Below are 22,827 nucleotides of genomic sequence, written 5' to 3' on the forward strand. Positions count from 1 at the left end.
CAACATGATAGTGAAATTTTTATTAACAAAAAGTAAAAAATAAAAAACTTTCTTCTGTGCAGTAGTGTGGTCACACTGACGCGGATATTTAAACTGGGGCGATAAATCCGCGTTTCAGTCCCTCTTTCTTCTTTAGCTACTGACTCTTTCTACGTTCGAAGCGTCGGCAAACTACAATCAAATTCGAAAGACGATTCTCCTATTCCGTAAGTGTTGCTGACCGGACCCGGAGTAGCGACATTTATCGAGTTTTCACTGTAATTCGTTTTGCTGACTCGGGGGGCGCTGTCCTCCAGACCCCCCTAACAACTACACTAACTAATACCGATACCCATTTTTAATATAATAGCGGTGGTAACATGTATAGAGAAAAGTTGTTTGATGACCTTGACAACATATTTAAAGGTCACGAAAATCGATGAGGAAGGCAAACTCCTAAATAATTACCAAGAAAATGATTCATTAGCGTTGGATCCATTAATTTCTATATTACTGATCTATCGGTCGGTTGCACGAAGTCTAAGCGATATTATATAATATTTAGTATGCCTTAGTCTTCAGTTCACGTTGTTGTTATGTATAACGACTTAACTTTAAAGAAAACATTTACTTTCTACATTTTCGTATTATATGCTTTAATTTTATTCTGCCCTAAATTTGTTTAAATTGTATATACCTTATTAGCACGTCTACAATGGCAATTTAATATTTTGTAATACATGAAAATATTTTTACATGGTAGATTAATTAAAATTTTTTAGTTTTAATTCTTCTTATTTAAATGGTAATGACAATTAGAATTAGAATATATTTTCTACTTACACTTTGTAATTTCTCGTGTTCAGTTTTATAGTGATTTTGATGTCGCACATTTATTTATATTTTTACTATTATTGTATTTTTACATCTGAATCGATAGAGGCTAAAAAATTGGCAGCTTGCTTCAATGTAATAGATGGTGTAAAGTATTGTGTATATTGAACAGAACAAGGAAATTGGAGGCTGATTTTTTAAAATCTTCGTCTAATTGTAAATATAAGTTCATTTTCCAACTGTGGTTACATTTCATACAAAACTTTACACGTTCGTGGACTTATTAGTATCTCATAATTTTTTTCATACACTCTCATCGCCAGTCTCTTTGTGAACATAAAAATAGATTTATACATCTTATTGAATTATAGAATATACATATCGTTCGTGTGTATATGCAAAAGATATTTACTATATCACTTCTTCTTTAGTCACTCTGCTACATTGCAAAATACATTTTGTGTCTGTAATAATCGTGTATATGATTCAAACACGATCGTGATATAATCATGTACCATACAGAGATGACTTGTTGGCTAGGCACGCCGATTGGCCGTCGTGTAATAGCCTGCTCTCACACGCATTGTCATTGGCCGAGTCGCTCACCCTATTGGTCGAGACCCTACTACTATGCAGTGTTACGTCAGAGGGGGCCTCTGTAGTGGGAATAAGGCGGCGCGTAGACCTTCTCTCCTTGCCCTTGCCTCGTTTAGTTTGCTGGTGCCTAGCCAACAAGTCATCACTGGATAACACAATGATTACATTTTGATTGATTTACATGAAAAGGCAGAATGTTCTTCTGTGTGATAAATTATTTCGTAAGTATGGTCGATACTTTGCAGTGATAAAATATATATATATATATATATATATGTATTCACAAAATTTTCTTCAAATCCGTATGTCACATTGTGTTTCTGTACAGATATGCACAATATATGTGCAATAATCTTCGTTACGATCGTATAAATAACTAGCATCGATACTGTTACTCGTGATTAGTTTTACCTTAAGTTTTAAGCGATAGAAGTTAATGTTTAATACAATTCCACGTGCGAAGGGCAATTTATAAATGCACGATATATGTAGTACAGAAAATATGTATACTGTAAACGAACGAAGACTTTCGGAAACATACGTGTACGATTCAAAATTAAAATTCGCTCTAGACAATTTAAAATGTTAAAACGGAACGTTTGGTCCATAATTGTAAAAATTAGTATGCGTGACTCGTTCATATGCGATGAAAGATTTATAATACAATATACAGGGTGTTCGACCAACCCTGGGAAAAATTTTAATGGGAGATTCTAGAGGCCGAAATAAGACGAAAATCAAGAATATCAATTTGTTGATTGAGGCTTCTTTAAGAAGTTATTAACGTTTAAAATTCCGCCTGTAGATAGGCAACCTGCGCACAGCTGCGTGCGCTAGCGTCTCACAGGCGTAACTTTAAACGTTAATAACTTTTTAACAAATCCTCAATCAACAAATTGCTATTCTTGATTTTCGTCTTATTTTGGCCTCTAGAATCTTCCATTAAAATTTTTCCCAGGGGTGGCCAAACACCCTGTATACAGGGTGTTTCACTAACTCTGTCATAAGGTGATATTTTTGTTACCGTTAATGATACACAAGAATTCTTGAGGAGCAAGTTTTTTGATTCGAAAGGGCACAATCATTTTTTTTGTAAAAGAATACGTATAACGTCGCTCAAATTGTAATTTATTAAAATAAACATTCTACAAGTTCATATTTTGCAAGACAAGTTCATCGATATTTTTTTAACGCGACTGTATATTCTTATTATTATATCATATAATAGCTGAGGTTAATGCAAATTAAATTGCGTATAATGGAATGACTTTCACATTAAGTTACGATAAATTAAAAAGATTTCTGTTTCATTCAACGGTAACGGAGATGTATTATAACAAATTAGCTGAGACACCCTGTATTTCGTTATGCATGAAAATCTACATGTAACTTACGCTTCGCTCTGTATAAGTTACTATCTACCATTTTATTTACAGTATAATTAATTTAATTATTCGTTAAAATTCATTAATGAAAATATAGAATGGAGTATATGTACAATAATGCGATACCTATTAAACTGAATACTTAGGACCACATTTTTTTATTGGCGTTAATCTGAGGCCTTTAGCCAACATTTGAGCTTCAAGGTCGCGATCTTCATCTTGATACCTAAAAGAAAAGTGTTTCCATTAACTGCCAAATATCATGATCATAATGTAATTCTTACTGAAACGACGTAACATCTTTATTTCGTGCAGTTAAAAGGACACAGATATGAATTAATACAAAAGCAACAAAATTTAAATAGTTTTGTTACATAACAAAAATATTTATTAGTGTAAATGTTTCTTTTTGATATTTAATTATCACAGGTGAAATTAAGCATGATTATACTAATATACAATATACTTCCATTCATTATCAAATATTGGTATCTATTTTAGGATCTTTCTCAAAATATACCTTAATGATTCTTGGTTTCGTATCATATTTTGTGACAGTGATACGTGTTTACCAAATAATTATCCTAAACACATAAAATAATATATTTTATTCTCTTTAGAGTATCCATTGAAGGATAATTAAAAATTTAACAATAATTACATTACTATAATTCTCGTGTTGCTATAGTTGTACATGCTTTGTACAGGGTTAAAAATAGATTTAAGTACAACTAAAATATTTTCATTCTTACATTGGCACTACGATACAGTCATGTATATAAGTACATCACTTTGTCACAATGCAACAAAAAATACTTGTAAAAGAAAAACAAAAAAGAAAATAGCGTATGAAAAAATAACATGCGTAATTGTATTACGATAAAGATTTAAATTGTACATCAAAGGATTTTTAAAGTTCGTACTTTAAAAATAAAAAAGTTTAGTCACAGTTACAAATGAGTGAAACTGTTTAGGAACATTTCGTTAGTTTTAATAACATGAATGCTATTTAAAGAAATAACGTATAGCACTCTAACGAAGAATAACATCTACGATTGAATCATATAATATGTTACTGTAATTATATTCGAAATGAATTATAAAAATTCTTTGCACTTTATGAAATGGAAATGTAGAAATCCGAGTATATTTGTGAAACGTGAAAGACATAAAAATGCACTTACGATTTGAAAAATGTCAAATGTTCTTTATGAACGTTAACAAAGAATTCTATCAAGTTAGTAAAAAACGAATATGCAAGTAAAATCACTATCAAGGTAAGCACAGAAGATATTTTGTTGAAATTATGAGAAGAGAGATTAGGGTCGTGCGAGGAACAGGCAATTGTGTGTGTAGAAAAAGGTATTAATGTTTGGCTTGTAGATTTACACCACCTTTGTCGCTCTTTTTCTAAAAGGGCAATGAGCGAATCTCGCTTCGCGACGATCTCCAACATTTCTGTTAAAATTTCTCCTTCCTTTTTCACATCGGCACTTGTCTTCTTGTTATCTGTAAAATTAAAATATATCTTTCGTTTTGATTCAAATATATTCGCGATAGTAGGAATATAGTATTAAAATATTAACCATCGTCAGCTAAACGTTCTCGCAATTCTTGTTGTAATCTTTCATGGCGATCTTCAAGCTGGACCTCTTGAGCTCGTACCAAAAGTTCTTTTTCGTATCTACGCAATTCCGTTCGTTCTTTCATGAGATCAAACCATTCCCTAAGTAAATCTGCTTCCTCTCGATCGGAACATTCTAAATAACAGACACACTTTGTTTAACTGTCCGCAATGAAATCTTTGACAATGATAGCGTTCGATGTTACCTCCTTCTCCACGAAGAGCTTTCTCAACGCTGACACCTCTACTTTCTAATTCTTTCTGTTTAACTTCCGTTTCTTCCAGTTTTCTTTGTATTTCTTGAGCCATGCGTAACCTAACAAAATTCATACTTGTAATTGTATAACAATTCTATTATTATTAAATGTCTGAAATGTAAAATGGGGTTTGTACCTTTTTAATTGCGCTTGTCTAGCTATCCGTTTTGTAGTTTTTGATTTACGGGAAATACTATTGCACGATCCTTCTGTGACTGTTGCCTTCTGCATACACGATGTTGACACTGCTGCCGTCTTTGTATCATCTTCTGATAAACTATCGTCTACCAAACGAAATTAAGTATTGAAAATAAGGTTCTTTTTATTGTCTATAATATTAAATCTATATTGTTTATACCTGATGCTTGTGTAGTAGAAATAGTATAGTTCAGTGGGGGTGGTGGAATTGGTGGTGGATTTTCGCTTAAGAAGTTTCTCGCGAGCATACCCTCGCAAACACTCTTAGGTCTTGTAGTAATCTTTGGCGTTGCGACTTTATCGAGCTGAAAAAGAAATTTCCTGTAGCACTAATTTTCTGTTATACCTTCGATAAATATGAAAGAAATATAGCTTGCTGTTGAAATTAACATTTTCTTAATACTGGAAAATTAAAATTGTGAAAAACAAAGGCTTTTAACACCTTGCACTACGCTGAAATTTTAAAGAAGCCGTGCCTAACCCATACGCCCGAATGATCGGGGAATAACCCAATTCGGGAATCCCGAATGTCGAAACTTAAAACACGATATATCGATCGACCAAATATCGATATCTACGAGTTCGACTCGTGATATGTTTGGCCCGAAATGTCGATTACGAGTCAGACTCGTGTTATTCACGTTTGAAATGAAATTAAACAACGAGCCTGACTCGCGATATTCAAGTTTAGCCTAAAATTTCCATCACGAGTCAGTCTCGTGAAAATAGTGCAAGAGGTTAAAGAAGTGTAAGCTCAATCTTGTAAAGTTAATGCAATTACGAAACACTTGTACACACACACAGTTGCAAATACTATATAATTACGATAAGTAAAATCCTAAATATATAAATTTCTGATTGACAGAGTAACGGGTTGAATTTGTGCATTGCAAGAACATTAAATGAAATATCAACTGTCCAATAAGTAAATAACCGTGATAAACTCGTCCATTTATCTTTGATTAGTATTTTCCAAATATTTCCATTATATCGTCAAAAACAATTTGATCAAAACACAGTAAATATAGGAAAGAACAAACAGTAATTTATATATGCAAAGTCACATGCTCATTTTCAAGAAATACTGTTACTGCAGGGATTGAACCAACCCTGTAAATCAAATTTAACATAGCTTATGCTGATTAATATGTTACCCCTTGAAAGCAGACGAGAAAATGCAGCAAACAAAAATAAAATCATAGTACCTGCACGATATAAAATAGCGAATACAAATAGTGGTATAAGAAAGCTAATACTGGAAAAACTAATATCTATGACTTATGAGTTGCTTACATCTGACCCTTCCGAATACGATTTATATAACTGAAACATTTTAGAATCCGATTAGTCGAAAGAAAATCGAGAATCAGGAACATATTCAACTTTGTACAAAAGAAGAAATATAAAAGGGTAATAAGTGAGACGGAATGTGTACGTACTTTGCCTTTTGATTTAGATGTCAGACGGAACATAGACAACTTGTCTTTTTGATTGGTTGGCGAAGAAGAGGGTTCTTTCTTGAAAAAGAAGTCCGACACTGCTTGAATAATGCTCTTTCTTCTTTCCGGATCCTTAGGTTTTTGTTTTTTGTCTCGTTTCAGAACAATAGCAGGGTTATTTGATTTTGGAGAACCAATAGGGTGCATTAGTTCATCCATCGATTTAGCATTCGCAGTAGTTAAACCTCCAAAATTGATTGCTTCTGCCACAGCCTTCATATTATCCGTACTCTTGCTCGTCTGCAGTTTCAATCCAGTTTTGTTTGCCCCGGTGCTGTAAAATCTTGTTCTGGGTTCTGGTTGCGTCTCCTTTTTACTTCTCCTTTCTTCCATCGAAAGCTGTCTTCGCGCCACTTTCATTCTCAGTTCCTTGATCTTGTCCTCAGGACTGAGACCCAAATCTTCATCGCTCATCAGTCTGGCTCTTTCTCTAGCATCTTGCCTTGCCTTCTCCGCTGTCCTCTTCGCCTCCTCGTGCTTCAATCTGGGCGGAGCAATCGGCGTTTTAAACATATTTCCAATCTCGTTATCCGTTTTAATCGACGCGATATTCTCAGGAGATTTCATTTCATTTTTATTCTTTTTATCATTTATATCTTTTTCAGTCTCCAACTTCCAAGGGAACTGTTGAAACTCTTGAGACGCTTCCATTTCCTGTAACTTCTTTGTCTCAGCGAAAGTGGTTCGCAGAGGACTGTTTGTCGGTGTTATGGACGTGGGTACAAATTTATTAACAGGCGAAACATTGGGAACAGGTGGTCTTATTGGCGACAAAGCGGGCGTGGAATTAAAGGAGGAGGCTCTAGCAGCTCTTCTTGCTTTCTTCTCCGCGGATTTCTGTTTGTGAGCTTCCAGTTTGTCCATCAGCAAATCTTGTATCACATTCTTTTGCTTCGATCTCTCTCTCGTAATTTCTTCCAGCTTCCTAGAGGTGACCGGAGAATTAAAACTATTGTTTACTGCTGTTTCCTGGCACTTGATCTCCTCTGCTATCATTTCAGCGGTACGGGATTGCAGAGAACTCTTCGAGTTCTTTCTTTTTGATTTCCTGATATCTATAGAGTCTTTGGCGTTGCTGAATTCAGCGATTCTGGATTGTAAACGCTTCACGTATTCCAAGTAATCCAGATTGCTAAAATCTACCGCTATTTTTGTCGGCTCCTCCTGGCTTGGTCCTTGAGTTACAGCTGGAACTATCGAAACTTGTGGATTGACAGGACTAGCTAGAATCGTAATTACTTCGCTGGTAGTGGTATCTTCGGCTGGCTCGACGATCAATAAACTATCCTCCTCCATTGATTGGAATAGTTCCTTGTTTACTGCTTCCGTGACTAGCTCGTCCTGCTGCCCGCTATTCAAATTCATATCTCTGTTTACTTCTGTCTCTGCTGTCTTTGCACTACCGTTCAACCTGTTCTTTACATCGTCCATCGTGATTGGATTTATTTCTATCACATTCCTATCATTGTACGCCTCCTCTTCCGAGCACGAGTCATTCTCTAGATCTAATTTCGCTATCGGCGCATCAGCAAATAATTTCTCCCGCGAACTACCGACAGGCGTCGACGTGCTTTTAATATTTACAAATTCGACGTAGCCCCTGTTCTTGAGCATCACCATGTTAGAAGCGTCTTGCAAACTATCGTCCAACAGCGAGTCGTTGTCCGTGTCCATAAAATCTATGTTCTCGCCGTTAGCCAGAAGCTTCGAAGTATCGTTAGATGGAACGTCTATCTTTCTATCAAATTTGAAAGAATCCAAGTCCTGGTCCGTCAGGTCTTCCTCTTTGGCTATCGTGATCGGGGGATATTCCAATTTGGTGGAATCGGACAACGTGGTCTTTCTTCTCGTGGTTATGAATTCCGGGTTGATGTTGAACTCGACGTCCCGTAAATCGTCCGAGACCAAGACCTCGCCGTCGCGAGCCCATTCCGAGAATTCGGTTTCGGTGAGCGCCGCTGTGGTTAAATCGTTCTCTTCGGAATCGTCGTGTTTATTGGATATGGCAGAGGCCACCGACGTGGGACTGCTGCAATTGCTCTGCTTTCCGTCGTCCTGCAATTCCAGCCGCTCGATCTCATTCTTCACCATTTCCAGCTCCGCCGACGTATTGTTCTCGCATGGAATCGAATCCTGAGTGAATTTTACCTTGTTTTGTAACAGCGAACATTCTATAGAGTCGGGTTCGAACGATTGGCCGTCGTCGAAGTCTCTGCATTTGTCAGCCTCCTCGTCCAACAGCAGATGCCCCTCTGTGCTGTGAATTTGCAATCGCGGCGGGGACAGATTCGCAGCAACCAGTTGCTGGTCTTGCGCACCTTCCTCCGCTTCACCGTCGCTGGAGGACAAAGAATCGCTGTCTATCTCCGAGTCCCCGCTGCTAGCTTCTTTCGTCGTCTCCTTGTTCTTGCCCCAATCCACTTGCGGCACGATTATGGAGATCTCGTGCAACGGGCTCCGTGGTCGAAAACCGTTGGTCTCGTCCGCATTTTGCGAGTTCTTCGCGTTCTCCAACGTGTCCGTATCGTTCACTTGACTAGGTGTTACTTGTTCCTTCGCCGGTTCTTTGTCCGCCGCGTTCTTAGACTCGCTACAGACGATGTTGGGGGCAGTCTTTGACTTCAGGATACTGGACTCTTTCACCAAGTCTGGCAAATGGGTCTTCGATATTTCAAGTATGATGCTACCTTTGTACGTGGGATTGTCATTGTTCACTGAATTCTGGGACGAACGTTCGTTGGCAGTGTACGGCCGTATCGGAGTCGAGGAGAACGGAGCTGTAGGCGATATCGGTGAGAATTGAGTATTGTTGGATCGCAGATTGTTGATGTTAGTCCCTTTCAAGAACGCTTGCATCGTTGGACTTGGCTCTGGAGCTGGGTTCAACAGCTTCTGATGCTGAGAGATCGCGTCCGTTAGGTTTCGTAGCTGAGTGTCCACGTTCGACGCCGATCCAGACTTCATAACTGAACCACCGAAAGCCGTGCCACCCAGTAAATACTTCTTTTTAAGCTCCAACGACAATTTCGAGGCGATACCTTCCGTGGAGTGAGTTCGGTTCAATAAATAATCGCCCTTGCGTGGATTCATCAATGGTACTCGGTTCACATGATTGGACCCTACCAAATTTGAGCTACCTTCCTTTTCTGTTTGAGGAAGATTCACGGTTTTTTTAAATTGCGGCTTTGCGCCTGTGTCTTTCTCTTGCTTCAGATTGCCATTGAACGATGAGATGACCTTGCTCTTCACTTGAACTTTCTTGGGCTCCGCGTAATTCCCTCGCGTCTTACGGACGAACGAATCGTTGATCGTGATTTCCGGTATCTCGTGTTGAGTAGGGGTTGCACCGTCATGCTCGAATTCAGAGTCAGTTGATATCTCTGTGGCCGAGTTCTCCTCGCTTTCTTCCGACGTACCATCGTTGGAGGCAACCTGAGGAAATGCAAGTCTATTAATACAGCGAACGAAAGCTTTGGAAATGTTAAGTGTTATAGGAAAACAGAAATTCAATTTTAGTGTATTAGTGAGAGGACGATTAAAATGCTGAGGAACACAATGCACAATTTCTTACTCTTTTTCAATACTTTGAGAGCTTAACAAAGCGTATGCATAAAAATCCATTATTACGATGAGTTTTAAATGTGACCGTATTGAAATAATGTGTAATGCTCCTGATTTATTAACGTCTTATAATCTCCCACTTTCAAGTGTGAAATTAATTACGATTGCTTAAAAATGACAGTGAGATTTTTAATAAAGTATTGGCTGGTGGTAATCTCGGAATTAATGTAAAAAAGTTGGTAAGTTACATTGCCAGTTTTAGCCAAACACTAAACCAAGCACAAACAATTAATCGGTTTGAGTCACTATTAATTAAAAATTAGTACAGTGCATCACTCCATTCATATATAAAAATGCTTTACCTTTTCTTCAATGGCCTTGGGTACTTTAAAATGATACATCACCATCAGCCAACTATAAGTAATATCTATTTTTACTTTATTAACATATCTCACATAATTTCCCTGAATATAAGTCGTGAAACTGAAAAATACATTTTCGCAGAGATGTAACAATCGTGTTCGTAGAATTCTTCGCCATACATAACATATTCGTAACAATTACAAATTAATTTACACATATCGTATCAATTAAAAATTACTTTATACACGTTAGGATACCACGCATCTATCTTTTTTCGATCGATCGTTCTTAGGAGACGTGAATTTTGAAGATTCAAGCTGAACAAATTTGATCGATGATTGAGATTTTTGCTCAGCAGAAGTATTTCCTAATGTATTCGAAATTTTACCACTGTTATCGTTAACTTTTTCAAGTGAACCTTTTAAGTCGCCAGCCTCTTCGTTTGCAATATTTTTGTGTTTATCTGGTGTTGTTAATCTTTCGTTGGTTGTCATCGAGCTCGATTGCATATCAGAAGTGGGTTGTTTCAAAGAAGATGCGAAGGTAGATTTTGTTTTCGCTGATCTTTTCCTTGCTGGAACTTCAGGCGCAGACTGTACATTAAAAGTACTAGGTTTCGTTGAAGAACTGGATCCACGATGAATATGTCTTCTTGAAGTTTTGTCCAACGTATCTGACAAATTAATGTTACTATTTATGTTTATTTTGTTCACCTGTTTTGGCGTTTCAATATTTTGTTCGACAATTTTAACTCTTGCGACTTCAGGCGAAAGGCTTGTTAACTCGTAAGAGGATTTTGAGTCTTTACGTAACTTATCAGCTATATTTGCAACCTGTTTTCTTATATTTAAATTGCCATCGCTTGCATGCATAGCATTATTTTTATTAATATTCGTTAATCTAACTCTGTCGAGATGCGGAGTCGAGGCTGTTTGTTCTGCATTAGTTTCAATGTTCTCACGAGACTGAACTGTAACATTTGCTCTCTCTTTGTGTAATTTAGTTTCCGAGATGGTATTATCAAGAGGAGAAACAAACGTTGTTTCTTTCTCAATATTTTTAACTTTTACATCTATTCTCTCTTCATTTTCTTTATTTTTCACGTCATCACTGTTTAAACTCACACTTTCTTCGTTCATAGAATCTTTATTGTCTGCTGTTTTAAGAGATAGTGTTCGTTCTTCTATTTTATTTACATTTTGTGATTGGTCCTGTTTATCTGAGTTTTCTAAATGCAATTCCATGGATGGAGTATTGAAATCCAACGTACCCTCTATATACTCAGTATCAATCAATGGTATTTCTCCACTTTCTCCAATTTCTTCGAACTGCAAATTAATAGTATCAATATCGCTGTCATTAATACTCATGTTTACATTGTATTCATCCTTACGCTTAATAGCTTCTAATCCTTCAGAAGGTTCAAGTTTCGTCTTCTGAAAATATTTCATTATATCCTTCGTTTCAATTTTCGTGGATAGCTTGGGTTTGATGTCTAGCTCAACGATCGTAACATCAGATGAATTTTTAGTTCTATCAATTGCACCTTGACTCTTCGTTTTTTGCTTCTTCTCTTCCACAAAATATTTATTCATCTTTTGTTGAGCATTCTCTTTGGACAATAGTCGAAGTTCACCGACCGGAATTTTATTCTTTGCCTTTCTTTGTCTTAAATCACGTTTCAATTTGTCAAACGAATTATTTCCATCGGATTGTACTTGTTTACGGCCTTCCTTAGGAACCGTTAATTTTGAAATTTCAATAGATCTCGCGCGTGATGGTTTCTCATTCGTTGGAGACGGAGAAGTGACGGTCACGACTGGAATTTGCTCGATATCTTTTAAGTACAACTTCAATTTGTCCGGTTTTACGTTCAACGTGTCGGTTTCTAATTCCTTGTGTCGTTTCATCTCATCTGATTCTAATTCTTCTACGATCATGTTATCTTGTGTGTCGGACGCGTATAATTCGTCGTACAATGTCTCGGTTGATTTACTAATTTCAGACGAGGAAGATGGCGATGACTTTCTACTGCGATTTGGGGAAGAAGTTATCAGATCAGGTAGTTGCTCCTTGCAGCTTGCAATTTCTTCGGTGTTAGGCAGCACTGTATTATCGTAACTAGTTTGACTAATTGGAATAGCATCTGGAAGCATAATTGCTGCAAACGCTGTTTGCAGTTCGGTATTACTCGCTTCTGTAGCTTTAACATCTAAATCGGACGTTACTTTATCGTTCAAATCATTGTTAAGAGGAATTGTTTTTAATTCGTTGTTATTGAATTCATTGGTATCGACGTCACCGAGTTTTGAAGTAGAATAACTATATTTATTCTCATTTAAGATTTTTTGAAGTTCACTTAAATTTGAAAGAACATTCTCCACTACTAGACTTTCGGACTCCGAATTATATTCTACCGTATTTTCATTTTTACTTGGTCTATTCTCTGCAACAGATTGGTCAGAAGTAACCAACGGTACTTTCGAATTAATAGTATTATTAACTGCGTTATCTGTAATTAAATCAAGGGGGGGATCAGGTGTTGGAATTATGCTTCCACATGCTAGGCTTTCGGACACGTTCCCTATTTGCTGATTCACATTTACCATTGATGTATCGCTCTGTAATATTTCTACACCCGATGAGTCCTGAATATCTTTAGTGCCAATAATCTCTTGATCGATTACGATTTCACTGGGAAGGTAATTAGGGGCTTGTACAGATACAGATTCAGATTCAGGAAGTACAAGTGACTCTTGAGTTATGTTATCTACAGTATCTTGAGAAATTTTCACCTCCGTTTCTGAACCAGTGTCCGTACCGGAACTGCGAGCAGGATGCTTCAGCCAAACTTCTTGCTTCCTGAGCTCTCTTGCGCGTATTTCTTCTTCGTCTTCCGTGGCAGTTGTACTCTCATCGTCTGAACAACGACAAAAAACGAAAAGGAATCATCACGTCAGTGTTTTGCAAAATTCGGTAAAACGATGAACAAATTTATTAACAATATTACCTTCGTTGGTGTATTCGTCGCTGGAATCTTCGTACTCGTTGCTTCCTGTATCAGACTGTCCCAGCGTAGCATGAGGGTAAGAATACCGTAACGTCCAATTTTTAGCAAGCTCGAGAGTTCCTTCGGTTGTCAGTGGCTGATCGATTGCTTCCTCGTATACTTCGTTATCGTCATTCGAATCACTTTTACGGCAATAGAAAAATAAATGAATTTGTTATTCTTGTTTATATTTAAAAAAAAAAAAAGAAGAGCTACGGAACAAGAAAAAGTGTTTATTCGGTTATCGAAGTTGCTATCACTTGGAGTATGGTATTGTTAAATACGATTCACTATAACGTACAATATCTTAAAATATGGATAGTAATATTAACCAGAATTATAAGTATCAATTAATGCGATTGATTGAATACACTGTGTGTCATAACTATAAAACCACTCTAAACTTTTCAATTTTTATGTGGTACTGTTAAAATAATGAAAAAACAAAGCGTACCGTATTTGAAATTGCGTTAAGAAATGATACTCTGCCAAAGAAGGATAAATTGTATCCACTGAGAAAAGAAGAATTACACAGAAGGCTGATTTGTTCTTGTACCATAGCTATAAAACTGGAATGACGATTCTTATTAAACAAATTATACAAATATTGCACTGAGAATACAATTGAATTAAGTTATAACTAGTCTGCGGATCTTTATGCAAATTCATATTTTCATTAATAGAATTAATGAAATGAGAGCTTCGTAGAGGGTTATCTCAACCCCTAAATATAATAATTCATATCGTACTTTAAATATTTCTTATATTTTTGGATATTAAGTGGATTCTGTAGTTTTTTGGGAATTAAAATTTCCCTTAAATGCATAAACATCCGCAGTCCAGTTATAACAATAATTTAGTAACGTGTAGGACCTCCACTATTTTCAAGAATTTAAATTAGTTGATTTTTCATGTTTCTTATTTCAGTAAAGTGTTTTACTGGAATTGCTCACTGCGTTAAGAATTAAACGTTAAGATCGGGGTGAAAGCTTCTTCTTCTTTGGTCACAACATTGTGAGAACGAATAAGTCTACGTGCAATTTCACATATTTTCACATTACTTTTGTAAAAATCTAAAATTTTGCCTTTTTCTTCCTCACTTAAATAACTTTCACGTGGCATTATTAACCAAATTAATATTATCACACTTCCAACACACTAGACAAAACAAACCTGATGAAATATTGACAGAAAAGAACATTCGAATGCTTAGTTTTATAATTATAAAACAGTAACGAATCAATTTTCTGTAGTTTATTTTTTTAGAATAAATATAATTTAACTGTTTCTAAGGAAATATACAGTGACTGTCACTTAAAATCGTACACCTAGAGGTTCAGCCGATATTTTTCCAATAAAACATAAAAATTGTTCTAAATTATTGAAACTCGTATAGAGGTATATCTCAAGAACTAATAATTTTTTTGCCATGATACCTTAATAATTTTTTATGTAGAATGGACAGGGGAATGAATCTGTGCAATAAAAAATACGCATTTCTATTTATAGAAAGGATGCAATTCTTAATTGCACATGCACCGTTGAATTTGAAACAATCCAAGGTCCTACAGATGTAGTGCTCTTCGAGCCATTTACCTTTCTCCTTTGGTATTTTTTCGTAAATGCATTAATAACGGAGTTATTTAAAATTGAAAATTGAAAATTTTAGGGTTGTTTTATAGTTATGGCACGCAGTGTATGTATATTAATTATTTGTTTGAAAGAAAAATAAAACATGCATATTGATTTACATATTACAGTTAAAGGAAAAAAATGATTGCTAATAAATTCTGAAAATGATCATACTTCAAGCGATGGAAACGTCAACAGCTAATTAAGCAATTTCTTTTGTTTCGTGTATCTTTGAACTACAGTGAGCGTCAATATAAAGTTAACACTTGAAATTTTCAACTTCTCTTTGAAATAACTTAAAAGGTATGAAAGAAAACAGGAAAAAGGTGTATGAGATATTGAAAGCTCAATTGTCTATAAAAAACATATATTTTTTTTAATAATAATTTAATAATAAGCAAACATATAATGCAAAGAACAAAAAAAGTCCCTTTTCCTTGAATCAATATAAAGTTAACACCCCTGCTTTTATGCACATAGTTATAACTATTGCAACAATTTTTGGTTATGTTGGTATCACTGTTTAGTCACATGATCTTGCGGAATCCCCGTGTTTTGTTTCCATGACAAAACAACAGAGGGAGATACTATTTGTGTAATCTCGAAATGGGTAAACAAACAACTGTTGAAGAGCGTCAAATAATAATCGAAATGCATATAAATAGACAGCCCTTAAGAGAAATTGCTAAAGTTGTGCAAAGAAGCCATGTGGCTGTAAAAAAGATCATTGACAAATATAATAATCTCGGATTATTAAGTAATATTGATCATAAACGGCGACCAAAAAAACTCAATGAGAGTGATGTGAGGCAAATTTGCAGAAAAGTAACACAAAATCCTTTTTCGAGCACTGTAAAAATAGCAGAAGAGTAATTTAAAGAAAGAAACGGTTAGTGCAAGTACAATCTGTAGAAGACTGAATAGAGCTGGGTTATTTGGAAGAGTTCCGAGGAAGAAGCCAATGATTTCTGAGGTGAATCGGAAGAAACGGTTACAGTATGCTAAAGATCACTTCAAATATAATGAATCTTTGTGGAACGATGTTCTCTTCACTGATGAGAGCAAATTCAAAATCTATCAAGACAGAAAACCACTGAAAATATGGAGAAGTAAAAATAGTGCTTTGACGGAGCAGAACTTAGTCCATACAGTCAAACATGGAAGGGGATCCGTGATGGTCTGGGGGTGTATGGCTGCTTCCGGGGTTGGAAATCTCGTGTTCATTGAAGATATAATGAAAAAGGAGGATTACGTTGAAATATTGTGGAGAAACTTAGAGCCTTCCGTTACGAAATTGAATTTATCAAGAACATGGACATTTCAAAGTGATGAAAGTAAAGATCTGAAGCATACATCACGCATGGCAAAGGAACGGTTTCTTTACAGGACACCAAAACAATTAAAACATCCTCCGGAATCCCCAGACCTTAATCCCAAAGAAAATGTATGGGATTATCTGGATCGAAAAATACGAAAAAGAGAAGTAACGTCGAAAGAAACTCTCAAGAAAGTCATTTTAGAAGAATGGAATCAAATTCCAGCAAATTATACATCTTCATTGGTCAAATCTATGAGAAGATTGACCAAAGTTGTAAAAAATAGCGGACGTTCAACAGAATATTAATTTCACAAAAAAAAAAGGAAAAATTGTTATTGATACCTATAGATGTTAACTTTATATTGACGCTCACTGTAGGATTTCTGGCGTTTTTATCTCGTTACAACTGCATTAGTATACTATACTATACTATAATAATTTGTAGATTATTTGTTTACCCAAGAAGGCCGAAAACACTATATTTAATGAACATCAAACGTGGAAATATTAAAAAAAAATTTCGACAATTCCTTCCTGAGTTTCCATTTTCACAAATGCTTTCAGAAATCGGATGGAGAGCGAAAACAACACCCGCGGATCATCCAGTCTCTCAATACGAGTTCGACGTGTTGATCGGCGCCGATGGTAAACGAAACACCTTGGAAGGATTCAAGCGCAAAGAGTTCCGGGGGAAGTTGGCCATCGCCATAACAGCGAATTTCATAAATAAACGCACCGAGGCCGAGGCGCGGGTGGAGGAGATCAGCGGTGTCGCGTTTATCTTCAATCAAAAGTTCTTCAAGGAATTGTACCACGAGACGGGCATCGACCTCGAAAACATCGTCTATTACAAAGACGACACACACTACTTCGTGATGACTGCCAAGAAGCACAGCCTGATCGACAAGGGGGTTATTCTACAGGTATCGACACTATCTGTGTAGAGCGTTGCTCGTGGCGCTGTGAAACAGTCACGGATAGTGATTCGACGATGATAATGACTTTGACGTTTAGGACCACGCAGACACTGCCAAGCTGCTCGCCAAAGAGAATGTGGATCGCGAGGCATTGATGCTTTACGCTCGAGAAGCGGCCGAATTCTCCACGGAATACCAGATGATGGATATGGAATTCGCAGTGAATCATTACGGGCAACCGGACGTGGCTATGTTCGATTTCACGTCTATGTACGCGGCGGAGAATGCCAGTCGGGTTTTGGAGCGTCGCGGTCATAGATTGCTTATGATCCTTGTCGGCGACAGCCTACTCGAGGTACATCAAAACGAGGCTCCCTCTACGAACCCTCAATTTCATTATGAATTTCAGTACCCTAAAGAAAATAGTCTAGATAAGAATATTGACGCTCACTGTAGGATTTCTGGCGTTTGTATCTCGTTTCTGTGTACCTATTATTATATTTTGCAACTATATTTATAGATTATTCGTTTACCAAAAAAGGCCAAAAACACTATATTTAATGAACATCAAACGTGGAAATATTAAAAAAAAATGTTGGTAATTTCTACCTGAGTTTATTTCAAAAATTGTTATTGATACCTATAGATGTTAACTTTATATTGACTCAAGGAAAAGGGACTTTTTTTATTCTTTGCATTATATGTTTGATTATTGTTAAATTATTACTAAAAGATATACGTTTTTTATAGAAGACGAATTGAGCTTTCAATACGATACACCTTCTTCCTGTTTTCTTTCATATCTTTTAAATTATTTCAAATAGAAGTTGAAAATTTCAAGTATTAGCTTTATATTGACGCTCACTATAGACTGTTGCGTATAACGAAATAGCTATAAATAAATTACCTCATATCCGAAATATCGTCGCTGGAACCCATTTCTGCAGTGGAAGCACCAAAATTTCTATCAGTCCATTCATCCTCGTCCATTTGACTTTGGGGTTCTTCTGCATCCGATATGCCCGCCAAATTTTCAAATTCTATTCTCTCAGGCGTTTGACCACGATCGAGCAAATCAAGCCCAACAACGCCCTCCAAAGGTATCTTCGTCTGAAAGTAATAATTCTAATTTATACTGGTAATTAAAAAAATGTAATTCGAGCACACAATTGGAGAGCAAACGTTACCTTTTCCGTTATTTTTAAGTTTACAGCCGTATTGGGTATATTCTCCTTATTCAACGTAAGTTTCTTCTTCTCCGAGCGAGCTTTTATCGTTCCCGGGAAACCAAAGTGTTGCGTGCAATAAAATCGTCCCCCGTTTTTGTCCCGATCGAATGTATGGTTTCCTGCGATTGAAAAATTATCGTATAAAAATCGATCGTTCGGAAACACTTCGAAATGGAAAAACGAAGAACGAACCTATTCTTAACGAGGTAGAGCAATATTCACAGCGGAAACAGCCTCGATGGAAAAATTTCCCTTCAGCGCTAAGTCTCTCCATCAAATAAACTCTCTTGTTGCAGAAATGACACACCTCCGCACCTCCTTGAGTAGGTAACGTTATCGTTGGTTTAATATTCTGAAAGAAAAATTTAAAAGATTCAAACATCATCTATTGATTTTAAACAATTCAGTAAAAAAGAATTTTAGTCAGCACATCCATTCATTTTAAGCGAAATATCTTTAGTAATGTATTAATTGTTACACGTTGTACAATCGAAGGGGATTACTACATATTGTATATTACTAGCATAGTAACAGGATCGTTGATACATTAGTAAATGGTTTGGCATTAGAAATGTTACTCGTTAGGAACGTTATATTAAACATTCGTTAAATATTTTCTTGTATCTTGTGAAAATATGACAAATAATATTTACAGGCAGACAGGAACATTACACGAATTCACTACTTCCGCGTTAAAGACCGTACGAAATATAACAAACGTTACAAAGACTTCGAACATCTTTTGCTGACTACATCCTTGAGAATTGAGTTTCTGTAATATCGTATTTACCGATTTTTGCACCTTGGGTTCCGTGTCTTGACTTTTATTCGAAAATTGCTCAGCCATAGCTGAGACTTTATTGTACCCGAGCACATTACCCTCTTTGATCTTCCTGTCTATACTCTTCAGGGTATTGTCAATATCAGCATACTTACTATCTATATCCTTCTGATCCCGCCCCTTCTTCTCCATCTTGATTTGTCGAGCTAAAAACTGAATGAAGCATATACGCATCTGAAAAAACGTTGATTACCGACTACCGTTGATCTTTTTCTATGCCAACCTGTTCTCGACTCCATTTCGGCACGCGTTCTATTTTATCGTGTCGGACGGAACGACCCATCTTATTCTCCTCGATTTTCTTTTCGATCTCCTTTACGTTCCAATCAGTCTTCTCGATCTTGCCTGTTGCGATGGCAAAATTATACTCTCGAAGAAAATTATTCAAGTGAGAAGAAAGTAACGTAACACAAACCAATGGCACGCAGAAGATCCCTGGGTTTCTTTTCGGACGGTGTGGATCCCTTCAGTTTGTCCTCGATATTTTTTATTCTCCCAGAAAATTCTTCGTCTATACTATTCCTACGATGGCCAGCATGTATCTTAGGTTCTCTATCCTAGAAGTAATAAACAGTGTGAAACGAGTTGGACGGATACAAGTCCACGATAAAGACAACCACAGAATTGTAAAACTTTTAAAAAGAAGCGAGAATGCACCATAATATTTGTAATCGCAGTAGACGTATAGAAGGAAACCAGGACTCTTATTAATATACATTTGTTATGATTAGCTAATTAGCGTGTCGCGTTTACTTATTTCACAGTGTATAGTGTTAGTGTCATAGCGTTTTAGAAAATATATAAAAATATTCTGTTGATATTATAAATACCATTATTTTGTGAGTACAGTTAGTAGCACAACTGGAAGTCTTCGCATTGTTTAATATTATTAATGCATATCGCATGCATAAAATTCGTAGTTTTGTACTCTTTTTTTTTTTTTTATTTTTTGTATGGTTAGTTAGCATGTTCGTCTTTAATTTGTAACGAAAAATAATAGAACAATTTTATTGCCCGCTGTAATAAAATAAATTAGTATGCAAACGAGCAGCCCACAACTAAATCATTTACATACAAAATTTATTGTATTATATTATATATATATATGTTATAACATTATCCATTGTATCGTTGGATGAATAACTGTATTTTTAAAATATATGTAACCGTTTGTTAAGTGATTACTTAAAAGAGAAAAAAAAAAGACATTACACACTCCCAAATCATTCACTTTCCAGCTTACTGGGTATAATATTTTCTGTTCTAGATATTTCACTCTATCCTTGAAATCCGCTGCTGTTTGGCGATACAAGAATATCGAATAATCTTCGAACGGCTCGTCTTTCTCGCGTTTCGCATTCGCCTGCAGCATCTGCATACTTTTGTAGAATTGCTGCGTCGCCATCTTTCGCAAATACTGCCGCCTTCTCATACGTTCTGCACGATTCTGTTCTATTTCGCTGAGTTTCTTCTGTCTTTCCTCCTTTACGTGCACCGCAAAACGTACAACAGCGTGACATTAATTTCTCGATTATATTCGACAATCACCAACGTCTGTTTCCATTTTCCAGCTTAAGTCTCATTTTTTTGCCAAATTAATTTACACAAATGTGTACACGTTCATGTTACACGTTTCAACTACAGTAGTGCCCACATAAGTGACCGGATTTTTGCCCACACAAATGAGCAGAGTTATCCCCGCCAATTCTTAGAAGCCAAGCGGCTTCGAACATCAAACGTGTCGGGTGTAACTTGACGCCGGTCGTTATCGGTACATTGTATACAGGGTGTTCGGCCACCACTAGGAAAAACATCAATGGGAGATTCTAGAAGCGAAAATAAGACGAAAAACAAGAATATCAATTTCTTGACTGAGGCTTCGTTAAAAAGTTATTAAAAAATTTCAAATCATTTTGAAAAAATTATTTTTGGTTGAGGGGGTCGATTACAATCATTTTTAGTGAATACACACACCCCTGAAATCCTACCAACTTTCGAGAAAAAAATTCAAGTAGATACTGAAATTTTATTTGAAATTAAAAAATTTCAAATCGTACTAAAAAAATTGTATTTAATTACAGGGGTCAATGACAAGCATTTTTGGTGAATAGACATACCCCGAAATCCTACGCACTTTCGAGAAAAAAATTCTTTGCCGAAAATCTGTTGAGCCGTTCATAATCTCGCGGCCAAATGGCGCCACCTATGATAAGGTTGGAGATTATGCGGGGATTCCCGTGGCTTTTGTTCGAGTTGCATGGTCGGCATCGCATACTGTAATTTATTTAACTATGTAATATGTGAAGAATAATTGAAGTGGTTGTGTTTAACATTTAAATATTGTCTATATATAGTTATTTAATCAGTTCCTATGCAAGGGGACCTGATATTTTTCAACAAAATCTAATGTGAGACCAAAAATGCTTCCCCGAAATTTCATGCGAATCTTTAAAATGTCATAACTCCGGAACGGATTGGATGATTTTAATTTTTCAAAATGCAAACATCTCGTATTTTAGTGGAGAATATGTAGAAATTCTAACAATATTGAAAAAGTTGTTCCTTGACACTGTAAAGTGAGAAAACCCCCCTAAACTGGTCCAATTTTCAAACAGCCATAACTCCTACAATAGTAAAGATATCTCATTGAAATTTTTTTCTGTAGCAGAGCCCATGGGTACCTACAAAAAAGTATTAAACAACTTTTCTACAGGACCTCAAATAAAATGACTAAAAATCAAAAACGAATTTCTAAGAAAAATTGACAGGGGGAAGAACAGAACGCTGAAATTGTGGCGTTATCAAGAAAAATGGAGCAACTAGAAGTACTCATTAAAGGTAACGTTTGCAATAGACCCAGGAGCCGTAGCCGAGGGCAATTTTTTAGAAGACGTAGCAGCTCGCGTGAAAGAAGCGTAGATCGTTACCAGCAGTCAAGAAGATTGGTTTACTGCTTTTGTCATAGAACATTTGAGGAACGATCATACAAATTCAAAACAGGAAAACTAGGCAGGTCGTGGCAAGTAGAGACGGTTGCTAACGACAACCAAACAAAAAACCGTCTCATCATTACAGATAAGGAATTTAGAATATCTTTCCTAATAGACACAGGTGCAGACATTTTGGTTATCCCCAGTAACCGTAAAGGTAGACGACACCCTGCACCAGCAGATTTCAAACTCTACGCTGAAAATGGTACAGCTATTAATACTTATGGAAACAAAACAATAACCTTGTCTCTGGGCCCTCACAGACAGTTCCTTGGAAGTTTGTGGTAGCAGATGTGGATAAGGCTATCATTGATGCTGTCTTTCTACGATACTATAACTTATTGGTAGATTTAAACAAACGTGGCCTAATAGATTCGACAACAACTTTGTATCGCAATGGCATGTTAACAAAATCACAGACGCCTACGATATCCACTATTTTAAAGGAGTTTCCAGTAGTTACGCTTCCACAGAATCTTGGATTTAAAAAGTTAGAAGCCTACCACTATATTACCACCATCTACCACTTGATAAACTTCAAGTGGCGAGAAAAA

The 22,827-nt window shown here is 36.3% G+C and overlaps 1 protein-coding gene across 1 annotated transcript in view; it reads right to left on the reverse strand.

The window, feature by feature from the left end:
- Positions 1 to 931: 931 nt before the first annotated feature.
- The window catches only part of LOC122399978 (F-actin-monooxygenase Mical), a 67,677-nt gene continuing 45,781 nt past the window's right edge, over positions 932 to 22,827 (reverse strand). Inside the window, exons 11-27 of the mRNA XM_043401099.1 lie at positions 20,527 to 20,766; positions 19,699 to 19,840; positions 19,507 to 19,628; positions 19,233 to 19,457; positions 18,635 to 18,794; positions 18,401 to 18,561; positions 18,121 to 18,323; positions 13,308 to 13,489; positions 13,093 to 13,217; positions 6,314 to 9,805; positions 6,168 to 6,197; positions 5,035 to 5,179; positions 4,813 to 4,960; positions 4,626 to 4,735; positions 4,382 to 4,555; positions 4,190 to 4,304; positions 932 to 3,021 (exon numbers count right to left, since the gene is read on the reverse strand). Coding sequence (XP_043257034.1) covers positions 2,925 to 3,021; positions 4,190 to 4,304; positions 4,382 to 4,555; positions 4,626 to 4,735; positions 4,813 to 4,960; positions 5,035 to 5,179; positions 6,168 to 6,197; positions 6,314 to 9,805; positions 13,093 to 13,217; positions 13,308 to 13,489; positions 18,121 to 18,323; positions 18,401 to 18,561; positions 18,635 to 18,794; positions 19,233 to 19,457; positions 19,507 to 19,628; positions 19,699 to 19,840; positions 20,527 to 20,766 — 5,871 coding nt within the window. The 3' untranslated portion in view covers positions 932 to 2,924. The remainder of the gene's footprint in view (positions 3,022 to 4,189; positions 4,305 to 4,381; positions 4,556 to 4,625; positions 4,736 to 4,812; positions 4,961 to 5,034; positions 5,180 to 6,167; positions 6,198 to 6,313; positions 9,806 to 13,092; positions 13,218 to 13,307; positions 13,490 to 18,120; positions 18,324 to 18,400; positions 18,562 to 18,634; positions 18,795 to 19,232; positions 19,458 to 19,506; positions 19,629 to 19,698; positions 19,841 to 20,526; positions 20,767 to 22,827) is intronic.

This window comes from Colletes gigas, unplaced genomic scaffold (genome assembly GCF_013123115.1).
Source record: "Colletes gigas isolate AHSC1104 unplaced genomic scaffold, ASM1312311v1 Colletes_gigas_Sc00015, whole genome shotgun sequence".
In the NCBI taxonomy this organism is placed as follows: Eukaryota; Metazoa; Arthropoda; class Insecta; order Hymenoptera; family Colletidae; genus Colletes; species Colletes gigas.